The sequence below is a fragment of the Capsicum annuum genome, chromosome 1 (genome assembly GCF_002878395.1).
Source record: "Capsicum annuum cultivar UCD-10X-F1 chromosome 1, UCD10Xv1.1, whole genome shotgun sequence".
Classification (NCBI taxonomy): Eukaryota; Viridiplantae; Streptophyta; class Magnoliopsida; order Solanales; family Solanaceae; genus Capsicum; species Capsicum annuum.
Window position 1 is genome coordinate 253,878,885 of NC_061111.1, and position 19,285 is coordinate 253,898,169.

Sequence of the window (19,285 nt, forward strand, 5' to 3'; positions counted from 1 at the left end):
TGGCTTGGCTTGTAGGTGAGCAGGTAGGAAGGTGTAATTTATAGTATGGGCCAAAGCTAAAGTGTGGTTGGCTCTTTGTGTGATCAAATCTCAGGCCCAATTCTGAATGGGCCAATAGAGCTGACACTTTGGAGTGTCGTTCCAAACTATTTTGTCTTCAACTTTTGTCCCCCTCAAATAATTTTTTTTTTTTTTTAAAAAGGGTGAACTTGTTATATATATATATATATATTATCATATATAGTGAATATCTATTTATGAAAAAGTAAGATACTCCAAAATTAGTTTTTCCCTATAAATAAAAAAGTTTTCTTTATTGTAATTGACACTATTAAGAAACCTCTCAAGAGAAATAATAATCACTCTCTCTTCACTTGCTATTCTTCGTGTTCTTACTTTATATTTCATAACATGTTATCAGCACAGATCTCAAACCAACTGAGATAGATGCACAAGAAATTTTGGTGTTTTGTGTCATTTACTGTTAAGGAAGAATTAATAAAAAATTAGTTCTCGTGCTTCTTATCATGGATCAAAACTAGCTCAATGAACATATTGGGAACTAGAAAACCTTGTTATTAACTTGATGCAATACCATTAGTTTTGTCTTTTACAAAAGAATGTTGTGGATAATTATTTAACTCGTTTAGTGACATAACAATATAATTTTGTACTATCATATAATTTTTGACATTAAGAATAGGTTGAGTTAAATAAAGAAAGCATGTTAGTACATACTGCAAGCATGTATATTATTTATAGATGGAATCTATTTCTTTCTCTTTTACATGTGAATCTTGAACGACTTTTTGTGGAGTTCTTTTCATTTGCTTAGAAGAATACTGGACAAGTTCTAAATTAAATGCACAAAGAAAACTAGGTAAACAATCTAACACACACATAGTATAGGGTTATATCACCAGCTACTACCTCTCTAGTTCATGCAAATGCTGGCTATGATTTTTTTGTCCCTAAGTCCTAATTTCATAAAAAGTTTCACAATGATCACACATATAAGCACACCACACAGTTCAAAACGAACTTTTTGGAGGGGTATTATTTTCCAAAACACTTGAACACAATCAAAATACATCAACTATCCTTAGGTCACTTATTTTTCTCCTAGTTAAACATAAGAAAACATAACACATATACGACCCAAAACATAATATGACCTAAGCACGTCAGTTCTACTATGATACCAAATCCGATGGGAAAAGAAGTATGGCAAGAAAAACCCTTGGCAGTGGTACACCTCCACCCCTAACTAAAGATGATGCACTGTCTCCAGTGCATAACTACAATCCAAAACAAGGGAAGAGGACACACCTGGGATGCTCTAGGTGGTTGTCTTAGACTCACCCCTTTTGGGCCAAGAGGTATCTCAATTGGCGGAGGTGGTGGTTGGTAGTGGTGGTGCATGTATGAAAGACGCAGCTGCTGCTATCTCATAACGTCTTAGCTCATCTACTGCTGTGGATACCTTAGACCAATGGGCGGCCTTTTTCAAGGTCTGATCATATAGTATGGTGGGGTTCTGCAGCTCCTTATCTTTTTAAGGATTCAAAATGTTTGAAGCATATAAAAGTTTCTGGAAAACTTATTTATAATCCTTATACTGCATAAATTTATAACTTGAAAATTATTGAAATTCTTGGAAAGTTTTCAAAGCAATAGATTATTTGCTGACATGAGAAATATACCGAATTGAATTGGTTATGAAGTATCATATCTTAGTGCAATTGATGTACCAATGTATCTTGCAAAATACTACAAGGCTTGATATAACCTTTTTCCGTTAATTTGTCAGCAAGGTATAATTCTAGTCCTACTAGGAGACATCAAAATGTGATCAAACACATGATCTTATTTTATTCTAAAGATTGCAATCTTTATCTTGTTGATTATACTGATGTTGGGTATTTATTTAACCCGCATAAATCTTGATTTCAAACATGCAATGTGTTCATATGTGGGGATACTGTCATATCTTGGAGATATACAAAGCAGTTTATCTAGTCACTTCATCGAACCATGCTGAAATAATCGCTATTCATGAAGCAAGCCGATAATGTGTATGGTTGAGGTCCATAATACATCTCATTCGAGAAAAATGTGATTTGAAATGTGACAATATACCCACAATTTTATGCGGAAATAATAATGCATGCATAACACAACTTAAGAGAGGATTCATAAAAGGAGATAGAATGAAGCATACTTCATCAAAATTTTTTTTATATACATGAGCTCCAAAAGAATAGTGATATTAACGTGCAACAGATTCATTCAAATAATAATATGGTTGATTTGTTCACCAAGTCTCTTCCTATTGCAACGTTCAAGAAGATGGTGCACATGATCGGGATGCAAAGGATCAAGTATGTTCTCATAACGGGAAGTTAATACGCGTTGTACTCTTTTTTCCTTACGAGGTTTTGTCCCACTGGATTTTTCTTGTAAGGTTTTTAATGAGGCAACCTATATGCATATTGTTAGAGATGTGTACTCTTTTTCGTTCACTAGATTTTTTTCTCACTGAATTTTTTCTAGTAAGGTTTTAACGAGACACATTATTTATCAATTAGACATTCAAGGGGGAATGTTATAAATGTATTTTATATATAGTGAATTTCTACTTTACCATATATAGTGAATGTTTATTTATGAAAACAAATTAGAAAATCCAAAGTTAGTTTTTCGCTATAAATAAAGAGGTTTCCTTCATTGTAATTGACACCATCAAGAAACCTCTAAGAGAAATAATGATTACTCTCTCTTCTCTTTCTATTCTTCTTGTTCTTACTTTATAATAGACCTTAACTCCAAAAAGTTTATGTTTAGCCCGTCATAGATAAGTTCTAACATTTGCCTATTAAACAAAATTTATGGTCAATTCAACATGTCATTGGTATTGAAGTATCAATGTCTATCTTATGGGCAAAATGTTAGAACTTATATCTAGGGGGGACAACGTACCTTAGTGTTAATTTTTGCTTATAAAGGCAGATCTTTTGGTCAAATTAAGCAAGTTTATTGTCTTAAAATATTTTAAAGGTTTTATCTTATGAAAAAAATATTAAAATTTATATCCACTGGACAACATATACTGTAATGAATTTTTTTGTTAATTAACAGAATTTAGTATCTTTAAAATATACTGAACATTTGTCGTGTGGTAAAAGTTTAGAATTTTCTGAAGTAGAAGTTATTTTTAAAAAAAATGGTTAAGGCCAAGAAAATCATGACCGTCCTTTACGGATCTAGAGACTTTTCGTAAGGAGGACAACCTATTAAGACTAACCGTTTTAACTACATGATGAGATTCAACTTTTATAATCAATTTTATTTTTCTTTTGGACGCTTGTCAACAGACACAAAATAGAAATAGTGGAAACATGTCATAATTACACCAAGTTTAAATTAAGCACATGGACATGTGACAAAGTATTCCAAAGGGGACGTGCATGCATTCAGCCTTTTTCATATACTTGATAAAGCTTCCAAGTGATATTTGGTTCTCTTCTGAATTTGGTGAAACGTCTCTAGAAAATTTGGTTGATTATAGATGATGATGATCATTAGCCCCCTGACATGCTAAGTTAGCTAGGAAATCGTTACATTGGGTGTTGCTTTACGGTGAGAATTATGCAGACATGATTTTCTGTCATTACTTGGAACGGTATAAATAAATAATTATAAGCACATTATTGAAATATTAATTGTCAAATCTTGTACTAACAAAACTGAAGAGCCCCATTTATTACAAGAGAAAAATCTGATAATTTGACTTTGATGGTGTAGATTGTGGGTAGAGACGCTGCATTTAAGCCAAGTGAATAGTAGTAACGTTTTACTCCTTTCATCAGCTCGATTCTCTCTTTTATCTTCTAAATCTCCGATTGATAAGACTTCAAAAATACCAACTCCCACAATCTTGCCCAACTGGTAAGTATGGACGCGTTTTGAGGTCATTCTTTAAGATGTTCCAGTTTTGCTTACTGCATCCGCAAGGCTTTGATCCAATCAACTTTAACTTCGAAATCACCAGGCCCAGACTTCGCACCTGGAACACCACCTTCGGCATTGACAGATAGAGACATACCAACGATTCGAGCTGGATTCATCTCCATCCTTGCGTTTATTATGTTCCCTCTCCATGTAGGTGCATAACGAGTAAGAGGGATCTACACAGCCAATAAAAGCCAACCCCCTTTATCATTCTCTTCCCGCAAATTGAACAAGTACTTTTGTGAACCTTCGGTGATGTGAGTTTTTACATCACATGGAGGAAAGAAATAAAGAACTTACCTTTGCGATATACCAGTTATTATCTTTTGGCACAGAAACAAATGCCTGCCATGAATTATCTTCATCTTGTCCTGGACTATTGACCCAATTCTCTGTGTATATCTGCAGTTAAACTTTTGAGTGAGACATGATTATTCTCACAGTTCATCCACATATCAATAGCAGCAGTTCAATGAAATCATGGACATCTAAATAAAGATGTGCTTAAAACATCTCCAATAAATACGAGACACAGGAAATTACTGTAGAAATATAGCATCTTCCATCCCCTTTAAGTTTAAGAGCTATTGTGTCATATCCATCCAAATCAATGAAGCCATCGAACTGCAAGAAAAAAGAATCAGGAGAAGCAACGCTACTGATATATAAAAAAACCCACTTCCTCTATATAGTAATATTGTCTAAGGGACAGTCAAAAATGACATGTGAATTATACCGAAGGCATTAAGGCAAGTCCTTTGTGAAGTTTCATCACTAGTGCCTGCTATATGAGAATCACTCTTCTGATAAAGCCAACTAATGATATAATAAAGGTTCCATATAGCAAATAAAAAGCAAAAAATCCTACTTTATAAACTTTCATATGCAAAATCTGAAAAATGAAACTTACATTTAAGAACTGACTAATAAAAAATTTGAAATCCGAAAAGAAAAGACTATCTTGCATGCAAATGAAATATCACAAACTTACAGAAGTACGACTTTGCAAATATAAAGATAGTTCTTCAATTAAAACAAGGAGAACAGAAAATGAGGGGAAAAGACCTAACATTTATCCTATCCCCGGGGTCTGAAGAGATGGTTCACTGATAGACTTGAGGAGTAGATCACTCGACTTTCACATCCAGATCATGTATGTTTGAGTATACAAATAAATTTGATTATGTCTCGTTGGAGATACCTATTTTTTTTTAAAAAGAACTGTCTTACCAAGTAAGACCCTGCTGGGTTGGTCCGTGGGCCATCAAGCAATTCCTTGCTGGGTCCAGTTAGGGGGTCTAAGTAATGGACCCGGCACTTGCCCCTTACGTTAGAGGGTCAGCCAAATCAAGAGTTGGATCCTGGAAGTAGGGGACCACTTTTAAGGGGTTAAATGGGTTGGTTCATGGCTTAATCCAGCCAACTTGACAGATCTGAACTTTTTATAGAAGGTCTATCAACAGCAACGAAGGAAACAAAAACATACAATAGAGATGACCCAAGTCCAAGACGTGCAGATGGCCCAAGCTGACCGAGATGCTGTCTCATCCATTATTTATCTACTTGGACTCAGTTACCATGTATTTTTTTTCTTTCTGAGAAAAAGAAAAAAATACATGGAAACTGAAAGTCCTTTTATACTCTTGCTGTTCTAGGGCGTTGTCATTTCTTTCTTTGAATTTTCATCTTGAATCTGTTGCTTATCATTTTCAAACAAGAAAAAGAGACAAAGCATTTATTAGGATGGTTGAGTAGCATTGACCTTTTTAGACCGCATTCCACAAAAGCCACTTCGAGTCATATTCCACTTTGATCCTTCTATAACATCCAAAGAGAGGTTTCCGGAGAAAACACCTGTCAAACAATCTCTATTCAATGTGCAAAATGAACCTCCAGAAAAGTAACACTAATTAAATAACATCTTTTAACATACTTCCACAATCATTACCGAGAAATTTGTCTACAATAGAAAAGATTGAAAAAGTAAAATAGGTGAGACAGAACAAAGAAATCACGTATTGGAATTTTAGGCTCCGTGGAATTCTCCGAGATCAATGGCTTTCTCCAGATACAACACTGAAGGACCCAAATAGTGCTACTCCAGTTATAGTGCGTTTATAGCAGCCACATAAAAAAGATCAATCAATTAGTTTTTCTTGATCACAAACAAGTTGGGTTCAGCTATATGAAGCGTTGGAAGTTGACTATTTTTACGCAGTCTGTCAACCTACTACAACGCTCTTCCCTTATCCGGGACTTGAGTTGGCTATGCTCTGCGAGTATAGGTAGAGAGATAGAAGAGATCAAGAATTACAATACTAGTTAACGAGAGCATATACATGGATCGCCAGTCTCTCTTATTTCTCATATTATTAATAACGTTCAACACGTGTGTCTATTATATTTAGTCTACAATTTCTATTTACATTCGTGGTTTAACCATACCAACAACTAAAGTTTAATTTCCTGGATAATATTGAGACAGATTATATTGATACATTACTACAACCAATTCCTGTGGAAACGATCTTAAACTAAAGCGCATAGTTTGTAGTGTGTTTTGCGATCGTCGGGCATCAAACACTCTCATTTACCTATTAGCCATGTGATTAATTCTTGGTGGGCAGGTGAAGGCGTGAAACCCATAAATGACGTTCACAAATTAAATTTACATATAACTCCAATTATTATTTGTTGGGCAATCTGGAAAGAAACTTGTGCTTGAAGGCATCACAATCAAAAGAAATTCAGTAGATACAAACTGGAACAACTAGTGGAAGGACTCTACAAATTGCAACACTAACACCTTTCCAGGAAGCAACCTTACTCTGCGTTGGAAAGACTTCTGCCACGATATAGTTAAGCTTAAGCCAATTACCAAGGTTAGGTGGTTTGCTGGCAAAAACCAGAAGCAGGAAGCCTAAAGTTGAATGCTGATGGAAGTTTCAAAGTAGCAATGGTAAAGCAGGACCAGGTGGAGCACTCAGAGATGATAATGGAGAACTGATCACGGCATTCTCAATTGAAGATCAATGCAACAACCATAACACAGAAACTCAATTAAAGATCAGTATGCACATTCAAAATAATTTACCAACACTAGTTGACCCATTTCCAGTGTCCTTAATCTCCAAAGCTGCTGAGGATAGACCTGAGACATTATCATCCGGATATTTATTAGTCACTAAATTTTTTTGTTAGGTAAACACCTGGACAAAATAAAAGAAATCCTCAGTCTATAGATGCCTAGCATGATTCTTGGAGACTTGTAGTCATTGATTAACTTTGTAATTGCTCCATTTCTTTTTCTTTTCTTTTTTTTAATGAAGGAAGTAGATTGTAAATGCTCCATTTCTTCAGTACTCTCCTTGAGTACCATCACTCTGATTTTCAAAAATAACAATTATGAGCCCCTCACATAATAGAGGCTGATATGAAAAGACAAGTGTATTGGATAAAACCAAAGAATCTAGCCTTTGTAATTAGATGCTCAAGAAAATAGAATAATTTTTTCATTATTTATATCCCTTTTTTAAATTGGAGTAATCAAAATAATAGATTCATTTCAAATGGAAAACAATGTTTTCCGTAAAGCTGAGAATCCACCTCCACTAAGAACCCTGTGCAACATAAGGCTGTGAAAGCCTATAACTAAAGGAGAGTAAATCAGGAAAACTGATTCCACCAAAACAACAGGTTACAATATACCCCAGGAAAGTTCTTGCTTGGCAACCAAGTACTTGCATTACATGTAAGAGAAGTATGTAAGTTTGTATACCTCCATATTCTGAATCTGAGTACAAATGCCAATTCTTGAGCTCATCCTTTGAACTAAAGTTGAAAATGTATCTTTCACTGGGTGGAATTAGGTCTTCAATGTTCCCCGCGAGTACTACAGGTGAAAAAAGTTATTACCAACTGAAAGTTATGATAATTGATAGAATTAAAAGTAATAAAGAAAGACCACCATTTTACTCACATGATGATTCAATGAAGAATACACTGTTATTTTTTTTTATTTTCTTTTGACCAGGTAAACAAGTTTCATTACTCAGGGCCAGTAGTATACACTGCTATATGTTTAGCCAAAAACTGGTCAACAACTGTCAACTTGAGGAAGCTAGATAGGGAGTACCACAAATCCCAAAAGATAACTAATACCCATCACAAACTAATGAAGCAAGAAGTACGAGTAAAAACAACAAGAATGTGACAAAGGAAATTAATTAATCTCTGCAGCTAAGCACGACAAAGTAGCTGTGCCGCTAAAAAAGGTTCTTTATACTCTTGTTCTTCTTCCTTCTACATAATTCCTGTACAAGATGGGAGAAACGAGATTGAGATGGTTTGAGCATGTGAACAAAAGCTTAGTGCACAATAACTAAACAGTAAACAAAGTTCAAATCTTTACCTGAATTATCCTAAAATGTTATTTAGGGTTTCTAAAAAAGATAGAGAAAAATGTTATTACATAATCCTAAAATGTTATTTAGGGTTTCTAAAAAAGATTAGTTTCCTAATCCTAAGAATATATCCGCCTCCATCTTTATATCTTCCTTCATCTTTATCAAGATTCAAACTGTTAATGCTTTGAGGATCCAGAACTGAATCATCTTGAAGATGAGAGTTGATAATCTTTTCTTTCACATCTTTACTGTACCTCATACTCTCTGAATGTCGATATTGCTTGTGTTTCAGCTGCATTCTCCAATAAATGAGATAAAGGATGTATTTTTGGTCAAACAAGATGGATCTAGTCTTCAGCTTGAAGCTGTAGTATCCAGGTATGTTTCCTTCTTCTTGTCTTCTGTTGTAGTTTCCAGATCTACATAGCGAAAATTCTCTTGCTCTTCCTCCATAGATGTTGAAGAGATGATAAAAAGGAATTGAGTGGCCCCACAAATGTTCAGCTTTCCTTGTTCCTCTCAGGTGCATGTTGCTCCATCTGACCCGTCGATCTCTTGTTCCTCCTCCGTAGATGTAGAACAGATGATAAAAAGGAGTTGATTGGCCCCACCATTGTTCAGCTTTCCTTGTTCCTCTCAGGTGCATGTTGCTCCATTTGGCCCATCGATCTTCTCTTGTTGCTGAATTTCCTTCATGATGACTGTAATAGCTTAGAATTAGTACCTTTACTGCTAACTATTGTATAGATACTAACTGTAGCCTTTTCAGTAAAAATTTCCTTCCCCTCTTTACCCCTTGACTTGTATGATTTGCAAATATGGACTCTACCCTTTGTCACTGTTTAGGATAGCTTTACCTCTGCTCTGTAACTGTTGGAAACTTGTAATGCCAAATTTGCTAGATAATCTGCCAATTGGTTCCCCTCCCTGTATATGTGCTGATACTGTACTTGCTTATTCTTCATGAATTTGTGGATTTGTTTGACTATGTATGCTATATTCCATGGACAAGGCCAATCCTTTGTTAGTAGCTTCTGCATAAGTAAGGAGTCCATCTGAAATATAATCTTACTGTGCTGAGATGTTGTACTATGTTTAGCTGCATAAAAGACTGCATAAGCCTCTGCTTGCATACTGTTAGCATAGTACTGTTGTTCTCCTTTAGCAAATAAGATATCTCCTTTCTCATCCCTCAAGCAAAATGAATATGAGCTTCCTCTTTCTGCACCTCTAACTGCTCCATCTGTGTTGTACTTTACCCATCCCTCCTCTGGTGCTTTCCATAAGACTTTACCAGCCTTAACTTTCATTTTTAAATTGCCCATCTCCTTAATTATATTTGGCCATTCATTTGAAAATTCCAGCTCTGGCTTTCTGACTTTCAATAACATTCTCAGGTTTCTTGTAGCATTGTCTATTATCCTCAAGCCGGAGATGTTCTTGTTTTCTCCACAATTCCTATAGAATAACGCTAGGCGTAGCCAAATAGTATGGTTGTTCCCTCCCTTTTACTTGTGCATTCCACCAACTTAATATTGTTCCTCCCAGTGTCAAATTCTGAATAGTAATACCTGCAAAAGAAGAAAAGTAGGACCAGGTCCTGTTAGCATAAAAAGAACTCCTGAAGACATGCTGAATTGTCTCCACTGCTGGTTCCTCACAACACCAGCACTTAGAAGGGCCTTGCATTCCAAACCTCCTTGTTATATCATCAACAGGAACTTTTCTTCTCCATAACTTCCACATGAAAAAACATATCTTGAAGGGCAAACCTTTCACCCATATCCTCTTGAAAATATGGTCAATACTTTCCCTATTCCTTATATAATTCCAAGCTGATTTCACTGTAAACAAACCTTTAGGTTCAATACTCCATATTGGCCAGTCTTTCTCTACTTCTGATGGAGGTGTCACCTTCTTAAGAACATGGTCTGCTATCTCCTCTGTGAATAAAGTTCTAATCAGCTGTTCATCCCAGTTTCCTTCCCTTACCAGATCCTTCACCTTCTTATACTGTTCTTGCTCTTCTTGTCCTCCTTCCATTATAGATAACAGGTCACCCTGCCCAGTCCAATTATCTAACCAAATATCAGAATTTCCTTGATTCAGTTGCCATATAATGAGATGTTCCACCAGATCCCTAGCAATAAGCATCTTCTTCCACACTTGAGATCCACCTCCCCCATTTTTCCACATGACTATTTTTGGATGCTCTTTCTTGCAGTATTTATTAAACATGAAATCCTTCCACAAAGACACTGTGGTTCTAAAGTTCCACCAAAGTTTGCAATATAATGCCATAGAAATATCACCAATTCGGAGGCTTTGGAGGAGGTGGTGAGAGGCGTGCCTAGTTCGGAGAAGATTGTTGTAGCAGGGGATTTCAACGGGCACATCGGGGCGCTACCGGGAGGCTTTGGTGACGTGCATGGGGGTTTTGGTTTTGGGGAGAGAAATGACGAGGGGGCGACCCTACTGGAGTTTGCGAGGGCCTTTGGGCTGGTGGTGGTGAACTCGGGCTCCCGAAGAAGGACGAGCACCTGATCACCTTTCGAAGCGCGGTAGCCAGGACTCAGATTGACTTTTTGTTGCTTAGGAAAGGGGATAGGGCGTTGTGTAAGGACTGTAAAGTCATCCCGAGTGAGAATCTTTCGACCCAGCATAGGCTCTTGGTTATGGATTTGGGTATAAAGAAGAATAGAAAGAGGAGGACTAAGCAGTATAGACCGAGAATTAAGTGGGGCGGCCTGACGCCAGTGAATGCGTGGGAGATAGGGGAGAGGTTGGCGGGAGTGGGAGTGTAGGGGGGACGTGGATAGTATGTGGGACAGGGCGGCAAAGTGCATCAGGGAGAATGCAAGTGAGGTGTTGGGTATTTCTAGGGGCCGGGCCGGGCACCGTCGGGGGGATTGGTGGTGGAATGAAGAGGTGGAGAAGAAAGTGGGGACCAAGAAAGGGGCATATGCTAAGTTGGTGGAAAGTAAGGACGAAGAGGAGAAGCGGGTAAACAGGAAAGAGTACAAGCTAGCGAGGAAGGAGGCGAAGTCAGCAGTCACGGCAGCTAAGACGGCCGCTTTTGAGAGCTTGTATGCAGGGTTACAGGAGAAAGGAGGGGAGAAAAAGTTGTTTAGACTCGCTAAGGCTAGGGAGAGGAAGGGTCGTGACCTCGATCAGGTGAGGTGCATTAAGGGGGAGGACGGTAGAGTGTTGGTGGAGGACGGCCACATTAAGAAGAAATGGCAGTCGTATTTTCATAGGCTCTTGAATGACGAAGGGGATAGAGATATTGTGTTAGGGGAACTGGAGCACTCAGAGGAGTGTTGGGATTTTAGCTATTGTAGACGTTTTAAGGTAGAAGAGGTTAGACAGGCTGTCCGCAGGATGCGAAGGGGTAGGGCGACGGGGCCGGATGAGATACCGGTGGAGTTTTGGAAGTTCGTTGGAGAGGCTGGTGTAAGGTGGTTGACTGGATTGTTTAATGAAATCTTCAAGACGGCAAAGATGCCCGAGGCGTGGAGGTGGAGTACCATGGTCCCTCTCTATAAGAATAAGGGGGACATTCAGAGTTGCAATAACTATAGGGGGATTAAGTTATTGAGTCACTCTATGAAGATCTGGGAGAGAGTGGTCGAGGTGAGGCTGAGACGGATAGTGTCTATTTCGGAAAACCAGTTCGGATTTATGCCCGGCCGCTCGACGACGGAGGCAATCCACTTGGTGCGGAGGTTGGTGGAGCAGTATAGGGAGCGGAAGAAGGATCTGCACATGGTGTTTATCGATCTGGAGAAGGCATACGATAAAGTCCCCAGGGAGGTGCTTTGGAGATGCTTGGAGGTGAGTGGAGTACCGCTGGCATATACCAGAGTAATTAAGGATATGTATGATGGAGCGAAAATCCAGGTGAGGACGGCGGGAGGAGACTCAGAGCATTTCACTGTCCTGACAGGATTGCACCAGGGATCTACTCTTAGTCCCTTTTTGTTTGCGTTGGTGATGGATGTGTTGACGCGGCACATTCAAGGGGAGGTGCCGTGGTGTATGCTTTTTGCAGACGATGTAGTTCTGATAGATGAGACTCGAGGGGGTGTGAATGACAAATTAGAGGTGTGGAGGCAAACTCTTGAGTCTAAAGGGTTCAGGGTGAGCAGAAGCAAGACAGAGTATGTGGAATGCAAGTTTAATGACGTGAGGCAGGAGAATGAGGTAGTAGTGAAGCTGGAAGCACAGGAGGTATGTAAGAGGGATAAGTTCAAGTATCTTGGGTCCGTGATCCAGAGTAACGGTGAGATTGACGAGGATGTCTCGCACCGTATTAGGGCGGGATGGATGAAGTGGAAACTCGCGTCGGGGGTGCTGTGTGATAAGAAGGTGCCGCCCAAGCTTAAAGGCAAATTCTACGGGGTGGTAGTCTGTCCGGCCTTGTTGTATGGAGCGGAGTGTTGGCCAGTTAAGAACTCCCACGTCCAGAAAATAAAGGTGGCAGAAATGCGGATGTTGCGCTGGATGTGTGGACTGACTAAAGGGGATAGAGTTCGGAATGAGACTATCCGGGAGAAGGTTGGTGTGACTTCAGTGGAGTGCAAGATGCGGGAAGCACGATTGAGATGGTTCGGACACGTGAAAAGGAGGGGCATGGATGCCCCGGTCCGTAGGTGTGAGAGGCTAGCGTTGGATGGTTTTAGGCGGGGTAGGGGTAGGCCAAAGAAGTACTGGGGCGAGGTGATTAGGCGGGACATGGAACAGTTACAGCTCACCGAGGACATGACCCTAGATAGGAAGGTCTGGAGGGCGCGAATTTCGGCAGAGGATTAGGACCAGTTTGGGTCGCTAGTGTAGGGAATTACTTGGTGGGGGTTTTATTCCTGTTATGATTCCGTCTTCCGTGTTCCATGTTTTATTACGAATCTGTGTGCTTTCCTTTGCTTTCCTCTGTTTTATATTACTTATGGGTGCCGTATTTATGTTATGTAATCTGCTTCTGTGCTTTACTATGTGTTTGTGTGGTATCTCGTGTCTTGAGCCGGGGGTCTATCGGAAACAGCCTTTCTACTTCATCAGAGGTAGAGGTATGGACTGCGTACATCTTACCCCCCCAGACCCCACTAGGTGGGAATACACTGGGTTTGTTGTTGTTGTTGTTGCTTCTAAAACCCAAACCACCTTCATCTTGTGGTAAACATACTGTTTGCCATTTCACCCAATGTCTTCCCTTTTCTCCAATTTTACTACTCCAAAAGAATTGAGCTAGCATTTTCTGAATAGTATTCAACACATTTAAGGGAGGACTCATTACTGATGAGCAATGTATTGGGATACTTTGCAAAACATGTTTGATCAAAACTGCCCTTCCTCCATAAGATAGCAATTTTCCTTTCCAAGATTGCATCTTACAAGCAATTTTATTCGGTAATTGCTGATAATAATTCTTCTTCCTTCTCATATAAAAGATTGGTCAAGGTTTCCCAGAGCGGCTTGCATGTTGATTTTCAGTTTGGGATGCTAGAACAGAAGACTCTGCGGGTGTCATGGGGTAAGTAGACGACATAGGTAGTGCAGCCTATCGCAACAATCGAGTGAATAGGTTATCCATAGCAGGAACAATGGGACTCCCCAAAATTTAAGCTCGCACCAAGTCAAGATCATATGGAAGTCCAACAAGTGTAAAAACCAGAAACATATTCACACGTTGCACCAATTGTTTTTCAACACTTGGAGTAGCGGGCATCAACTCAGTGAACTCTTCCATAACCTTCTTAACCTGTCCAAGATACGTAGACATATTCGAATCCTACTTTTTAAGATTAGTTAACAGAGAAATAACATTATAAAAAAGAGACATGTCATTTGTGTATAGACCACGAGCCTTTGCCCAAACCAAGAAGCAAGTTTAGAATGGTCGGAACAACGACATCAACTTCAAATCAATAGATTCCATAATAGAACGCACAATTGAGCATCAATCTTCCCCCTTATCTTTTTCATCAATATCCATAGCTTGTTTATCCAAGTGGTTCCGAACCCCTTGTCCCTTGCACCATAGCTGAAAAGAGGAAGACCAAGATAAGTAGTTCGCACTACCTATCAAGGGTTCAATGGTGATGGAGTGGTTCGGGTTGCTAGAAACCACAGGTTTATTGAAAAATATATGAACTGAGGGGCATAATGTAGATGGTAGATGTTATCGGAATCTGGAAAAATCTACAATCGTAGGAATGTGGAAGCAAAAAGTTGACTGGAATCCGAATTTGGAAAAAAACTGCAATAGTAGGAACCTTGAAGCAAACAATTGACTGGAATCTGAAAAAAATGAACTGGACAGAACTGTCTTCTGGAATCTGAAAAAAAAAACAGATTTGTCTATCGGAAGCTGACTGGGTTTTGCTCGCGCCGGTGGTCCGAGTCTCATGGTGGAGTTGGTTTGATCACAACACCTCCGAAAATAGAGATCTGCTCGGACAGCTGAGAAAAACAGCTGGAAAAAAAATGAGTTTGAAATTTCTCTTCCAATGTTGCTGGCCTTAATCAGGCTCTTGATACCATGGGAAATGAAAGAGAAATAAGAGAGAAATCAGCTTGATTATTCCTTGAGCTATTGGGGTTTAAATAGCTAAGTTTACATGTCCTAAAAGGAAAGAAAATCAATACAAATAAATACCTAATCAATACAAGTCAATATCTAATTTAATATCTAATTATAATAGGAGTAAATCAAGCTACCTTCTATATTTATATATGCTATAGAATATTCATAGGATTCTTCCAGATGTGAAAGGACACTGGAGCAGAGAGATCTCTAAGTTTCTAAAGATGACATGAATTCTGGGGGATCGCCCTGCCATTTTAACAACTTAGGTTAACTGATCTGTGAAAAATGGTAAACGAAAGGAAAGTATGACCCCATTTTGATTGTCATACTACCGAGAAAAGACTTATGAATCAAAACTCCCATAAATTTCAAAGTGGCCTAACTAGCTAAAACTAAATGGCTTCCAAAAGCACCAAAATAAATGGTGAATGCAATTGACAAAGATGTATCTCCAGGGAAGCAAACATAAGGTTTGTTAGTGGAAGTTAGGTGAATCCGGACAGAGAATTGGTTAGGAGTCAATTGGGATTTCATTTGTAACTAAGTGTAGAGGTCAATCTTGATTCTAAGTTTCTCTCATATGTTGTATAAATATCATTTCACATCAACAAAACTTGTTCTTTGGCTGCCAATTTAGATTTCCTTAGCTAATTTGTTAGTTCATAACTTAAGACATTTTGAGATTCTCATTAATTTTGGTACTTTCTTTTGAGCTCTTTCATTTGCGATTCTGCACTTTTGCATCACAAGCTCGGATTAATATATATTCTGTCTCATGTCAGCGAAGAGGATAAAACAATGGGTTGAACATCAAATCCTAGGAGTATTTGGTAACAGGAAATAGAAATGAAAAGCATCTGCTAAAATAGAAAAGGAGGTGGCATAGATAATTTGGATGACAAAAGTTCCAGAACATTCAGGTCGATAATGGTGAAATACCTTTTCTGGTAGCATTCAATGATGCTTGCAATAGTGAGCGAAACCTGGACATATCGAACTTCCCCTCCAGTAAGAAAAAACTCCTGCAACATTGAATTGAGAATTCCATCAAATTTCAGCTATTAGAGACAGGAAACTGCACAACAAAAAGCAAGGCATGGTTACTGTGAAATTAAAGACTTAAATTGCTTGAAATCGTATACCAATCTATTTACGGAAAGCTTCCTTGCTTCCGGCAGTGGTCTCTCCTTACTTTATTGTATCTCAAAGTTCAATTAGTTGGAGAAAAATAGTATACAAAGGAATAAGAGTGCTAAATCAGTTACAAGAAGGAGGCAGGCTGCCTATGTGAAAAAAGAGAGAAAATGATCAATGGTACTTAATCTATAGGGGTCGCACTATTTTGGTCCTTAATAGATGCTATGTAACAGATATAGTCCTCGTTGTTTGCAAGAAATAGACGCTTTTTAATACTGAACTTTATAAAACTAACGGTTTCCCTAAATAAATCTGTTAAAATCAACTAAGAAAACAATTAAAATTCCAAAAGAAAAATTCCCTTTTCTTCTTCTTCTCTGTAAAATCCCTCACACAAACTCTCAAGAATTGATGGAGAAAAATACCTTATAGCAAATTGACTATTACAGTGCAAGCTACTTAACTAGGCGAAATTGCCCGAGTCAATCCAAATAAGTGGAAAGTAAAACAAAAGAAAATAAAAAAGGCAAAAAAGTTGCAAGCTTGAAAGAGAGTCGCTAGGATCTACAAATACGCATTTTTCAAAAGAAAATTTTGAAATGCTTTACCCTAGATTTTAAGCAAACGCAACAACTAAAGTCCGGAAAATTGGAGAAAATGAAAGAGAAATAGGTGAATCAGAATAGCCACATTTGTAATGCAATTCACAATTAGATATAGTCACATTTAGAAGTATCAAATTTGACATATATATATAAAACCCATCCAATTTATCAAAATTTTAACGGGGTAGGTCAATGTTATTTTGTGTAACATCTCAAAATCAACTTGCTGGTAGATTTATCAGACTCTAGTTTCTTGGCACATATTGGTGAAATTTCATTGCTTTACCGATCAACCTCTATAACAAACTTATTAATATCAACAAAATCAAACTATACTTTTAAGCTTGACTCCTAGTTTTGCTTTTGAGCTTGTTCTTTCCTTTCTCTAGCTCCTAAACTCGGCACATAGATGGACACCAGTTTCTCGAGTTGTTTTTCGAGAAAAGATTGTCAACTAAATGAACTTTATTCTAAGTCCATAAAATAACCTCAAGTTGCGCGAACTGGTTCACGACCCAAAACTCAACCGATATTGACCTTATTCGTTTATCCAAATAGATTATTGGAAGGATCAGATCATAACTCGTATATTAACATAGTATGCTTTGCTTTGTATAAATTTAACCCAATTTACCCATTTGAAACTCCTAGTCAAAATATCTCGATTAGATTAATAGTGTTGTTCAGCTAAAGAAATTCATTGTTACTTTCAGAAGATGTCTTTGGTAAGGAAAAGCCTACGAGAGCTTCCTTTAGTCTGCTCATATAGGAGAATTGGTTGTATTAGCTCATAGGATAGAGTTTTCACATCACAACCATCAAAATAAGCAATCAACAATTCTTCCATTTAGCAGTGTAAACCAACAACTTGTAACAAAAAATTCAGCCTAAAAAGAAAATTCTAAAAATAAAATATTCGACTCCAGCGATTGAACCTAGCATTCCAAGATATACCAAACTACCCCAAATTTTCTCAAAACCAACTCCCAATAGAGCTCAGTTAATCAGACTTCAGCGGCGAATTCATTGAGCACACAATAAGATAGAGATCAGGTTTAGTAAAAGGTCAACTCAAGTAAACAAATAAAAGAACCCATTTCAGCAATTTACAATTCATAGCTATAGATTAGCATACTGCTCCATGTAACAGTTTCCTTCCCCCAATCTCCAATTCTTTACAAATTGGCCAAATTTGAACAAAACACTTAAAAATCAACCCAAACTACCCCACACACTTATAAACATCTCCTAATGTCGCTTGGTTATTTCAGCAATTCAAAATCCATGGCCAGAGATGAGCATACTGCTCCATGTAACAGCTTCCCTCTCATCAATCTCCATTTCTTTACAAATTGGTCAAATCTAAATAAAACAGTATAACCCCACATTCACTTATAAACATCTCCTAATATTGCTCGGTTCCTCAGACTTCACCGGCAAACGAAATCGTCTCTCAGACAATTTGTCGAACACATTGCAGGCAGAACTTTTACCAAACTCTTCGCACTATTGTAGTCACTGATTTACCCTCCCATTTACTTGGAATTATAGTCTGATGCAGCACGAATACATCACAATCAACAAACAATAGCAGAATCGCGCAATTTGTGGTCTCAACTCCACAACAAAAGATTCACATGAACATAAAAGAAAAAAGAAAAAATCTGCAATAGAAAGAAGTGAGGGAGAGGAGACTTTACCGGGGCACCACTGATAAACCTCGACTGAGGTGGAGTTGTGCGATCGGGTGTTGTTGTGAGTGAGTTTGTTTGCTTTGTGTTACTTAAATCAGGGGAAATGGATGAAGTTATTTGAGAAAATGGGAGGAACGGAGTTTTAAGTCTCCTTTTAAATTTTGGTCTGACTATAGGCCAGGGTCAAAAACCTTTAAAAGAAATTGATTAAGTTATTTGGGACTAAATTAATAATTTTAAATTTTGATAATCCACACCTCTAATTTGATGCGTAATAAAAATAACGAAAAAGGACCTAAAATGCTCTTCAACTATGTGAAATGGTATAAAAATGTCCTCCATCTATTCATTGAACCTAAAATGTCTTTTCCGTCAACCTATTAGGCCTATTTTGCCCTTTCATTTAAGGGCTAACTAATGACCCTACTTCATTAATGATGTGGCACATTTCTATTGGCTAATTAATATTTAATTAAGCTAATTAATTTTATACTCTAAAAATTCAACCCGCCCCAATTCCTTTAACAAAACACTAAATCTCATTCATCGATCATAATCGTCTTTGTTTTCTCCACTCCATCTTCTCAATCAATCTCAGTGGTGAAATAGGTCATTATAAATTTTCGTACTCGAATCAAATTGTAACTATTAGTTTTATAACCATCTAAAACTATTATAGTGAACCTGGTTCAGTGAGTATTTCTACCAATTGACTGCAGCCTAACTTGGTGTAGAAATAGCATGAAAAGTAAAACAATATTTATGGGTAAAATCACACTACACAAAAGGTGTTCAAAAACATTCACTCGGTTGTTGCTAACACCTTCAAGCTAGAAAAACTCAAAC

General features: G+C 37.8%; 1 protein-coding gene across 4 annotated transcripts; it reads right to left on the bottom strand.

Annotated features, from left to right (window-relative positions):
• Positions 1-3,685: 3,685 nt before the first annotated feature.
• LOC107851223 (probable complex I intermediate-associated protein 30) lies at positions 3,686-18,634 on the bottom strand. 4 transcript variants are annotated; one of them, XM_016696169.2, is made up of 8 exons: positions 18,446-18,634; positions 15,943-16,025; positions 7,790-7,903; positions 7,106-7,162; positions 5,774-5,865; positions 4,555-4,635; positions 4,312-4,413; positions 3,686-4,187 (listed from the first exon to the last, which is right to left on the bottom strand). In XM_016696169.2, the coding sequence occupies exons 2-8, from the start codon at positions 15,992-15,994 to the stop codon at positions 3,999-4,001; spliced, it is 687 nt and encodes a 228-aa protein (XP_016551655.1). In that variant the 5' UTR covers positions 15,995-16,025; positions 18,446-18,634; the 3' UTR covers positions 3,686-3,998. The 4 variants fall into 4 exon arrangements, 3 of the variants coding, with proteins under 3 accessions (XP_016551655.1, XP_016551664.2, XP_047258061.1); XM_016696178.2 differs by having other exon boundaries at positions 4,312-4,424; positions 15,943-16,078; positions 18,446-18,610; XM_047402105.1 differs by having other exon boundaries at positions 15,943-16,078; positions 18,446-18,606.
• Between the last annotated feature and the right edge of the window lie 651 nt (positions 18,635-19,285).